Source organism: Rutilus rutilus (genome assembly GCF_951802725.1).
Source record: "Rutilus rutilus genome assembly, chromosome: 21".
NCBI classification, from domain to species: domain Eukaryota; kingdom Metazoa; phylum Chordata; class Actinopteri; order Cypriniformes; family Leuciscidae; genus Rutilus; species Rutilus rutilus.
In genome coordinates this window covers 22,917,599-22,929,542 of record NC_140226.1, presented here as the reverse complement: position 1 = coordinate 22,929,542, position 11,944 = coordinate 22,917,599, and the positions used below count along the sequence as shown (strand labels likewise).

The window sequence follows — 11,944 nt, the reverse complement described above, 5'->3', positions numbered from 1 at the left end:
ATCTCTGTCTCTGTGGTTTGTGAAGTGTTGACACACATTTAATGGTAAGTCTGTATTACATCCTCCCCAGTTTAGGGTTAGGGAGGAGTGAGAAATAGGTTGCTGGTGATCCCTTCTCTCGTCCAAGCACATCAAACACACACAAATTAGGTAAGGAATAAAGTAAAAATATTAGGTAAGGTATAAAATATGTCTGGAAGAGTAAAGGCCAAAATAATAAAGAAAATATCTGTCTCGCTAACCAAAAACATAGGATAAAATAAAATGGACAATATGCAAATAAAATAGCTCCACCCTACAGCTTTCCTAATTTTAAATTCAAAATTATATAGCATATAATTATTGAAATTTTGGTTAATGGCACTGAAAGCCCATTAAAGATGAGCAACAAATCATGAATGTCTCATTAAGATGCTATTATAGCTGATTTTATATATGATATATATGATTTTGTCATTTTTGTTAGTTTTATAGTGTATAGTTTTATTAATTTTATTTCAGTTTTAGTTTCAGATATGGTAGTACACAAAACTAAATGAAATCATGTTTCATTTTAGTTTTAGTTTAAGTTTATATAATAACCCAGGTCTCCACTTCTAATTTATCTCCATCTTCCCATCCGGTCAAACATGATTGGTCGTAATCAGTGGTGAGGTTTAAACCTCATTATAATCAACAAAGTGTCCCCGGTCCTACCTGACCTGCTCCGAGCGGGATTCGAACTGGGGTCTCCAGCATGGGAGGTGGGCGCACTAACAAGGACGCTAAGCCTCTAGTGCCAGTCGCTAGTGCCTCTTCAGATCAGGAGAGTGAGGTTTACGTACACATCTCTTACTGGCCTAAGTCTGTTACAAAAGCACTAGAAGGAATCGTGGTGAGAAGCTCTAGGATGATGGGCTGGATGATAAAGAGCAGGAGGATTCACAAATTAAGCCTGGTGATTGCCGAGTAAGACCTCCTGTCTCTGTCCTCAAATGAGTCCATGTTTGACCAGACTGTAATGTCAGGACTGAGTACGAATTACTCAAGCGCAGAATGAACAGAACAGTCAGGTAATGGTGCTTTATTTATATTATCCAGGCACATAATTCAAAAGCAGCAGGCATGCTCGTAGTCAGAGGAACAGCGAAAGCTTGAGTCCAAACAGAGCAGCGGGAAGAGTCAAACAATCCAGAGTCGTAATTCCAAGAACAGACAAGGTCAGTAACTGGTTTCAGAACAAATAGATTAAAAGCAAACAACTATGACCTCACAGGTCACAAAGGAATTAGACCCTGGCAAAGAACAGAAAAATAGTACACAGATAATCAGTTTATAATTGTCAATGAGGGGTTGAACAGGATGAATAATATTCAATTTATGCAATAAATAACATGCTTTAATATGATTTGTTTTGTTTATAATACAGGTAAAAAGCAGACCAAAGTGTTTTGTACACCGTGTATGTGGGAAACGCTGTATCAGAGGTTTGGAGCAAGTGGTAATTTGGTATGAGCAAGGATTTTTCTCAAAGACATGACTAACACCTCAGTGGCCTGATCTTACGGTTGTGGGAAATGTCTCCCTCCTGCCCCGTTCACAGCACTCGAACTTTCTCTACTCATGCATGTCACCTCTTCAAATGATTGCAGAGAGAATTAGTCCCACATGGTGGTCACAAAATAAGAAGATCTCGGTGCGTATGGTGTTGTGGTGAATGTTCTCTCAAATTAGTGGTGCCGGGGGTTCAAGTAGGTCCGTTATGCAATGAGATTTTTTTGGCGCAGACCCATAGGGTTATGTTGGTGCAGGACTACTATACAGTTTGAAAAGATATTGAATTCTGGAAAATTTGATCAGTGTGGTGTATAATTGTAAGACTGGAAGGAAATTCATGAAAAATTCAAAGAAAGTCATGCATCTGCTAAGAGATGAGAAGATGTCAAATGTTCACTACCTACCTAAAAAAAAAGATTTTTTTGTGTGAATAAGTCTCTTATCCAAACCATTTTCCATTTTCCTTTGATCAATTTAATGTGTCTTTGCTGAATAAAAGTATGAATTTCATAAAAAAAAAAAAAAAATCCCTACCCAGACTTTTGAATGGTAGACTAAAACATATTGCAAAAGCTACTGCCATTCACTGTCAAGCTTTTGACAATATACTGTATGACACATTGACATTTACTTGAACTAGACGTCCATTAGCTCTAATGGAGAGTGAAAAGTACATAAGGTATTAGTATAGGAGGTCTCCATAAATGACCCTACTAAGTGCAAAAACATAAAATCACTCAGATGAAATGTCTAAAAACTAACTCAAAACTCAACAAACTCAAAACTCAAGCTATTTTTTCTCTCATTTTTTTAACTGCTGCAAATCTTCATTCTGCCCACATTTGGAAACTATCACTTTTTCTGTGGTGTATTCACAATGTCCAAAATCTCCAAGAAACCTAATATATATTCTCTTATATTAATCGTGAAATTTCGTATTTTCTGGTTAATGTTTCCAACATAGAGAATGCAATCTTTTTTATTATTATTATTTATTTTAGGAAAATAAATTTCTCTTTTCAGCAGACAAATCTGGGCTCAAGTCTACACAGCATTAGCCAAGGCTAATATTTGTGTAGGTGAAGACGGTCGCCTAAATGAGACATCCATCGAAGTATTAGACGGCTACTACTATTTATAGGGAGTGGAGTGGTAGTCTATGCATTCTTGGACGAAGGCTGTGGATCTCCCATGAAGTCTCACATGGTGTGAAACGTGACAGCGCAATGCTGGCCTGGGAAGAAACATGTGTGTCACTTTGCTTTAATTCAGCATTTTTCATCTGACTGCACAAAGCCTGAAGAGTCAAGCCAACTTTTCCATATGACCATCAGCTGCCCCAATGGGAACAAACTGTAATAACAAGTCTCAGGAAATCATCACCTGCTTAACACTAAACCTGTTCTATTACATAAAGGAACACACTGTTTTCCCTTTGAGCCTGGCAAATTCTCCTTGAAAAATCAAGCAAAATCTAATATTAACATGGTAGCACTTTATCTTACAGTCCCCTTCTGCAAATACATATTATGTACTACTTATAGTAATTACAATAACTGGGTTATAACTAGATATTAACCCTTAACCTACCCCTAAACATGAGCTTAACCCATGTAGTTACCTTATATTACCCAGTACTTTCTTAGGTAAGTTCACTGTAAGAACACCTACTGTAAAATAAAGTGTAACCATTAACAACGCATTTATGTAAAAAAAATATGGTAACACTTTTTTAATCTCTTTATGAAATATAATGCCTAGATCATATACACTCAAATAGATTGCCATTCAAAAGTTTAGGTTCAGTAAGATTTTTTAAAGGGGTGATTTCCATTTTTTAACTTTAGTTAGTGTGTAATGTTGCTGTTTGAGCATAAACAACATCTGCAAATTTGCAATGCTCAACGGTCAAAGCAAAGGGAGATAATTGCTTTTAAAGAAATCACTTTTTAAGGACTATAACAAACGGCTGGTAGGGACTACATGACATTCCTCCCGGGTTAGTGACATCACTAACCCTAAAATTTACATAAACCCCGCCCCCTGAACACGATTTATAGATTATCAAGACAGAATATGCTAATCAATGGCTAGAAGATAACTACTCATAAACTACATAAATTCATCAACTAACCATTCAGAAATGTCCTGTTGCATTCTACATGTTGTCACTTCTTCTTGAGTCTGGTCTCCATACTTGTCTGAATCCGGTTTGAACATAAAAGGCTAAAAGTTTTTGACATTTTCAGTGCATGTCTGTGTGCAAGCTGTTGAAGCTCCGCCCCCTGTGCCAGGAGCAGCAGCTCATTTGCATTTAAAGGGACAAACACTTTTAAGGGACAAATTTACAATTTTAACATGCTATATAAAAATATCTGTGGGGTATTTTGAGCAAAAACTTCAATTACACACTCTGGGGACGTCAAAGACTTATTTTACATCTTGTGAAAAGGGCATTATACCACCCCTTTAAATGTTTTTCAAAAATGTCTCTTATGCTCAACAAATATAGTAAAAACAGTAATATTGTGAAATATTATTACAATTTAAAATAAGTTTCCTATTCGATATATTTGAAAATGTAATTGATTTCAAAGCTGAATTTTCAGCATCATTACTCCAGTCTTCAGTGTCACATAAAATCATTCTAAACCTTCAGAAATAATTCTAATATGCTGATTTGCTGCTCAAGAAACTGTGAAGGAATGGTTGAGAGGGAGCATGAAGAATAATTTTCACACATGATTTGGCACCTCTGAACCCAGAGCTCAAACTCATTGAAAGTCGTTGGGATGTGCTGGAGTAGACTTTACAGAGTGCTGGACTCGTGCATTGTCAATACAAGATCTTGACTGGAAAATGAACTGTTGCCAAACATGCTAGAAACATAATAATAACTGCAATAATGATCTAATCATCGACTCATTTGCCTATTTAAATCCAAACAGCGACTTTATTTTTTTGGGCTGGGTATTGTATATTTTTTAATCATTAAAATACTACCACAATTTGTTGATAACATATGTTAATAACATTAATAATTTTGACATATTATGTTTTATTATTTAATAATACCACCCAATTGTGTCTTTGTTTACTATCCACAGTCTAAAGCACCAGCCCACCCTGTCTTGTTTCATGTTGGCACACCATCAACAAGCGATTTAAACCGCTGGAATTTAATCATGAATGGTTTATCTAACCAAGCTTTACTTGATATGGAAGTTCACACTCTGGTTGAGAGACTTAATGTTTTCCACCATGACCTTCCCAAGAATGTTCTCCTGAAAGGCCGCTTGAGTCTGACATGGACTTTGTGTTCTGTGAAATATTCATTAATTGAGACATTGGGACAGTTCCCAGTTGTTACAATGAGCAGTTGTTCTAAGATGATTGAGTATCATTCCTTGAGAGGTTTTTTACCTGTCGCACTGAATAAGCACCTTGTCGCACACTACGTACTCCTACAAACTTCCACAGCACTTAATAAGTAAATGCCAATGAGTTGTGAGACGCCACAGTAAACATGGACCTATCATATTCCTGTTTGCTGCCAGGATTAACCTCGGAAATGGTCCACAGTAGACCTGATGAAGGATGATTACATAAAAGTTACCAGGAGAAGACAAAGACCTCTTTGAAAACAGGACAGTGTCATACTAATGCACCCAATTGCCCTTTCACACACACAAGCACTCTCCGTATATTGAAAATAAAAACAATTGACAGTTTTTTCAGCATAAGCCATGTTCAAGGTGTGTGTTCATTTTTAAAACCACAGTGAAGCAAATATATATGTGTTCTGAAAGGGACATGGGATAAAAGCATCTGTCACACGACTACTTGTGCTTTTATTTATTGGCTGATAAGTCTCCATTCTTTGGTCAGGTCTTCTTAATAGACTGCGATTCTTATCATTCGGACCATTTGGGGTGAGATTGTGTGTTTAGATGATATTTATAGCACTGAATCAAGGTTAATTACACCCCATTAGCCTCAATGTAAAGTTTTGGCTCCCAGTCAGGGCCTAATCATGACATGTGTTCATGTGTTTTTTATTCTCCTCTTTGTAGCTCTCTGTTTCGTTACTCACCACCTCTGAATAAACGAAACTACATGGTTACACTGATAGTTATTCTATCGGTGCATATATTTGATCTAAATGGCTGAAAAGCAGGAGAATTTAAAACAATGTCCTTTTCAGGTGGTTTGGATGTAAGGCCCGCCTCTTGTGATGTCAGCAGAGAATCATTGGGGTTTTCGGGGACATTATTTAAAGGACTAGCTCTTTCCTCAATATTCAGACACCTCTGGAATATCATCCATAACGGAATTACTTCATTTTTCTTTTCTATAAAGCTTTTAAGGCTGAAGAAACGTCATCCTACACAATATCTGTAAGTTGGATTTAATCTTCATATGTGGTTGATGATTTTTGGCTGTTTAATGCATTTTAATAGAGATAATTGTAATAATCCAGATATGCATCTTTTTTTCTTCTCCATTCTGTCTCTCTCTCTCTCTTCTTCTACCTCATTCTGTGAGTGGATTAACTGAAGTATGCAGTTCCAAAGGAGCTGTTTGTGATGGATGTGTCTGGGGAGATTACATTTTTCCTGGATCATATCTGATTTCACTTCTGTGTGCCAAATAAATTTTACACACCCAGATAAAAGGAAAAATAAAGCCTTAGAAGTTTTAGTAATTTTTTTATAGAAAAAAAAAAAAAGTTTATTCATTGTTGTCTGGTATGTACTTTTGTCTTTACAGATATCTTCATTAACCATGTCGACGTGGTTTGCTGTACTTCATGTATTAGGTAGGTGATTCATTTGTTCAAAGTGACTGATACTGAACGCTTCTTCTATGAAATTATGAATTATCATAAATTTTTTCCACGGTTTTACAGGTATTCTGTCTTTGAGCTGTTGCACTTTTGGATCTGAATTAAATGGTCAGTGACTTCCTTTTTCATACCCCCCCCCCCCCCCCCCCCCAACTCTTTTCATACTAAATGCAAAGAATGGAGTTCAAATTTGTAGAAACTGTTTCAAAGTAGAAGAATTTCAACTTTTTAGAATTTAGAATTTAAAGTTCCACAACATTACTTTTGTATTGTTTTATTGTTTGTATTAATTTTTTTATTAGTAGCTAATAGACCTTTTGAGTTCAAAATGTTTAATATGTTTGTTTTATTTGACAAGAAAATAATCATTTTATGGATAATGTCTTGTGTTATACATGGTTAGTTCCAAAACCAATTAGCTGTGGAACTCGCTCGGTGGATCTACCAGACACCCGTCACCTAGTGCTCTGCCCAGCAAACTGCACTCTGTGGAGTCTGTCAGTCTTTGGTTCAGGAGTATATGCTTCTATTTCCAGCATATGTGGAGCAGCAATACACAGGTACAATCACAGAAGTAATGATAAAGATACTGACTTGATAGACTCGTGTAAGAAACTCCGATAGCAAGGAAAAAATGTCTGTGTCATCCAGAGGGATCATCAGTCTATCTGGTGGACCTGTGGAGGTTCACGGACTGCAAGGGAGGACAAACTACCTCAGCTCTTACGCTCATGGTGTCCAGTCTCAGTCGCTGTCCCAATGGAGTTCATCTTTCACTGTGGCCAGTGAGTGGAGACAATTACGATTTGCACCATTACAAATGCATCTCTGTTTTGATTTCAAATGTATAGATTTGTTTACAGATGCAGACAATGTAGCACTTCATTGCACTCTGCGGAATAATGTAATATAATATAATACAATACTTGAATTATATTAATAACAATGGATTATGGTGTTAATATTATTATAATAATGAATTAAAACAATAATTCTTAATTAGTGTAATCATGATATCATAATACATTGTTCATGATGAACTTACTTTTTCAAACATACAACTTTGTGGTTTCAAAAAGACGTGCCTCCTATTCTCAGTAAGTATAAATAGGACAGAACTTTAGGAAAATTGAGATCAGTTAGAGTATATAAATAATATAGTGAATAAAATTATGCAGAATATAAAAATGTTAGACTTCATAAAGGTTTGTCAGGTTAAATGTTTTGTTATTTTGTCTCAGGAGCAATTAGCTTGCCTTTGGAAGTGTCCAGCCAAACCAGCAGTTCTGCCACAGTTGCGTCTGGAGCAGGTAACAAGTTTTTAACTAGAGATAGTTTACATATGTAGTCTACACTGAGCATTTCTATTTCTCCCTTGCAGCCAAGAAGCCAGTCAAAAAACCTGTGAAGAAGCCTCCTCCAACAACAGCAAACAGAGGTCTGTATGGCCTGATTTACTATTCTAACTTTAAATTGTCAAAGTACCATGACATGCAAGTACTGTAAATGTTCCCTTGTTTCAGATTGCCCAGTCGATATGGCTTTGCTGCTGGATAGCAGCTACAACATTGGACAGCGGCGGTTCATCTTGCAAAAGAACTTTGTCAGTAAGCTTGCAACCATGCTGAAGGTTGGAACACCAGGTCCTCATGTAGGAGTGGTGCAAACCAGGTGATCTGTGCACATCCAAGGTGTTTATCACATTTAATGTTGTTTCTTTCTTTGTCAATAAGTAGCCTAAAATTTCACGTTTTTCTTTCAGCGAGACACCTCGAACTGAATTCTACTTGACAAACTATACGACAGCCAAAGATGTGACTTTTGCCATCAAAGAGATCCCGTACATTGGGGGCAATACAAATACAGGTTTTTAACTTGCCCTTCAACACACATTTCATACGAATGATTGGGTGGAATCTAGAGCAAATCAATACCACCCTTTTTGGAAAAGTATAAGACAAACTAAAATTCAATTTAAACAACAGACCAGAGAGGTCCGATGTCGCTTTATACTAAAGTTCAATGAACAAGAAGTTACTACTAAGTGGCTTACATTTTAGACCATGTTTTCAGATACTTTGCCTAATTTTGCTCTGTCAACTAAAATAATTCCAAACGAAGCCACAGCAGAGCCAACTCCAAGCAACACTCAGTTTTGTTCCTAAATGAATCGAGTGAATGATTCAATGACCACACAGTCGCTCATAAACACAGTCACTTGTTTCATTCCTGAAAAACGAGTCTGCATTCGAAATCGCATACTTCCTTACTATATAGTTGGTGAAGTATGTCTGAATTCACAGTACTCATAAAAGAGGAGGCAACAAGTACCAGGATGACCTACTACTTCCGTGAGATTCTGAAGTGTGCATCCGATGGACACTTTACTATGCAATTAGGCCAAATTACTTATTCAAAACTAGTACCTACTCAAGAGAGTATGCTATTTAGGATGCAGCCTGAGTGTTTTTAAATGAATTGGTTGACTGAATGATTCAGTTTCTCAAAGAGTTACCAATTGAAAGATTAAACAATAACCCAATCAAAGAGACTGTCGCCACCTACTGGCATAGCAATGTAATGTGCTAAAATGTTCACATTTGGGCATTGAAACCCCTTGAAATCCAGAGTGCCTTGGCCCATAGTTATCAGGTGTAAGTACATTACTGTAAATGCATTATCCTTTGTTTTCACAGTCAATCTGATTTTGTTTGATAAATGACAGCATTCCACAGATTTTGTTGATATAGATTAACTTGTAATGGTCTCCTTCCTTTAAAATCGGAGACTTACATAATGGTTTTAGTTGGAATAATAAATAATTGACGATGCTTAAGCTGAAATGAGCAGAACTTGGCAGGCTTGAGTTATTGTCTTCTGCACAGGTAAGGCCATACTGCACACTGTGAGGAACTTTTTCAATCCGGATTTTGGTGTGCGGAGAGGTTACCCACGGGTCATTGTGGTTTTTGTTGATGGGTGGCCTTCTGATAATGTGGAGGAGGCGGCAATTTTAGCCAGAGAGTCTGGCATTAACGTCTTCTTTGTGTCTGTGGCCAAACCTTCTCCCGAGGAGATGGGCTTGGTGAGCGATCAAGACTTCATGAGAAAGGTGAGATGTTTAACATGTGAATTCATGAACCTCTCTCTCACACACACACACACACACACACAAACACACACACACACACACAAAAATTCATCAATGGGAACATTTGAGTTGACTAAAATCCACTTATACTGACATGTATCTCACAGGCAGTGTGCAAGGACAATGAGTTCTTCACTTTCACCATGCCCAGCTGGTTCGGCACCAACAAGTTTGTGAAGCCACTAGCTCATAAACTTTGCTCCATCGATCAGATGCTCTGCAGCAAGACGTGCTATAACTCAGTAAATCTGGGCTTCCTGATCGATGGCTCCAGCAGTGTAGGTGATGGGAATTTCCGGCTTGTGCTGGACCTTCTTGTCTCCATCGCACGCAACTTTGACATCTCCGACATCGGATCTCGCATCGGTGCCATCCAGTTCACCTACGACCAAAGGATGGAGTTCAACTTCAATGACCACATCACGAAAGATAATGCTCTGAGGGCCCTGCAGAACATCCCATACATGAGCGGAGGAACGGCCACTGGAGACGCCATCAACTTTGCTGTGCGGAGTCTCTTTAAACCCCACTCAAGCGCCAACAGGAAGTATCTCATCATCATCACCGATGGACAATCTTACGATGATGTAAGAGTGCCGGCAATGGCCGCCCAGAGAGAAGGTACGATTTTTACACTAACATTTCATCTTGACTTCAAGTCCCTGAAGGTCCAGGGGGTCCTTTGAGAAGATAATGTTCTTATTTAAAGTTAGTATAAAGTGTAATCAACAAAATGTAGCTTTATTTTTTATAGTGAAGGTCCCTGAGGTGGTGAGGGAGTAGGTGGGGGTCCCTGCATATGTAAAAGTTGAAAACAGCTAATCTTGAACATTTAAGAGTTTTAAAAGTAGGCCTACTTAATCACAAGATATATAGTGCATTTAGAAAGTAAATAAATGTGATGTCACCCTGACCATGCACTTCCTGTTTTGTCACAGGGATCACTGTGTTCACAGTTGGAGTGGCTTGGGCTCCAATGGAAGATCTGAAGGCGATGGCATCCGAGCCCAAGGAGAGCCATGTGTTTTTCACTCGTGAGTTCACCGGCCTGGCGCAGTTCCAGCAGCCCATCGTACGGGGCATCTGCAGGGACTTCACAGAGTTCAATTAGACAGAGCAACTGCTTTAGTGCAAGAATAAGAAGTAAGAAATGGAGGATAGGAAGGAGAAAAAGGGCGGGCGTGAATAAGAAACAACGCTTTTGTCTTATGGCTTTTGATTTTTTTGTAAGAAAAGGGATTTGAACGGTTTTGTTATAAAGGAACTGGTATGTTTGATCCAAAGGTTTTTTCAGCTTTTTTGAGAATGTATCACAGTATTGTATGTCAACTTCTCTATAATGTGGAGAATGTAATTATTTGTGATTTGTAGTCTGTCTTTATATGTTCCTGGTGAAAAAAACATTCTTTCACTGCTTCTGGCAAGTCTTTTTTCCTGTGGAGGAGTCACTGTAACAAAAGGCTCTTTTATATTAATTTCGGGACTTGAAGATTCAATTCCAGTTGAGCAAGGTACTAGTGCAGAAGATGGTGAGCAAAAGCAGTCATGAAGAGAATTGTCAGTGAAACAGCGCCCTCCTATGCATTTTCATGGCAGTGCACGAATACACAGCTTTCATTCTCACAATTACATAAATAGATCTGGGTTATATAAAACATGGTCCTTCCCAGGGGTACCAAACAATACACATGCAATACATTCACAACGTCACAATGAATCACGTGTGTCTGGGTGTGAGACGAGTATCACGGTTGAAAACTTAGCGTTTTGATTATATGTAATTCCCCCCCGTTTTCTTAAATTATACATTCATGTATTTATCGAACCTTTTTTCTGTGTACCTTTCCATATGCATGATTTACTGCCTCACGTAATGAACAGAGAGGGGAGGAGGGGCATCAAACTGCTTGTACATTTGTTTATAATTTATTACTTTCTTCTCAATAAAGGACAAAGTGTTTGTACAACTTAACCAGCTGAATATCCTCTTCTGAACAGGCTGAGCATAATCAGAAGCCGCAACATATTCAAGTTACATGTATTAATTTATGTAGCAGAAGGTCTGTTCAATCTGAGTCTCTCACAAGCTTTATTAAAATCGTGAATCTTGGCAATCATCATTCGTCATCATCTATGACCCGTCAATCAAATACCGTGACGCACAGCTGCATTAATTATCGAGACAAGGGGCATGTTGCATATACAGATACACCATTTAATATTTATTATAGACATTTTATATACATTACTTTTCAACAGTTGTTTTGCTATGTGGTACAATCTTTAAAATCTGTTGATTCGTAGTAAATCAAAAACCTTACAAAACTCATCAAACTGATCGGAACTTTTGGAAGACTAGAAAAAATACTTTATTGTAGTATTAATCATGCATTACACAAACAAAAGGTCTT

At 37.7% G+C, this 11,944-nt stretch overlaps 1 protein-coding gene across 1 annotated transcript; it reads left to right on the top strand.

Moving 5' to 3' along the window:
• The first annotated feature begins 5,778 nt into the window (after window positions 1-5,778).
• coch (coagulation factor C homolog, cochlin (Limulus polyphemus)) lies at window positions 5,779-11,505 on the top strand. The gene is made up of 12 exons (XM_084393513.1): window positions 5,779-5,933; window positions 6,307-6,355; window positions 6,446-6,490; window positions 6,786-6,942; window positions 7,034-7,167; window positions 7,624-7,692; window positions 7,764-7,820; window positions 7,906-8,053; window positions 8,145-8,248; window positions 9,268-9,494; window positions 9,641-10,154; window positions 10,472-11,505. The coding sequence occupies exons 2-12, from the start codon at window positions 6,322-6,324 to the stop codon at window positions 10,642-10,644; spliced, it is 1,662 nt and encodes a 553-aa protein (XP_084249639.1). The 5' UTR covers window positions 5,779-5,933; window positions 6,307-6,321; the 3' UTR covers window positions 10,645-11,505.
• Window positions 11,506-11,944: the final 439 nt, after the last annotated feature.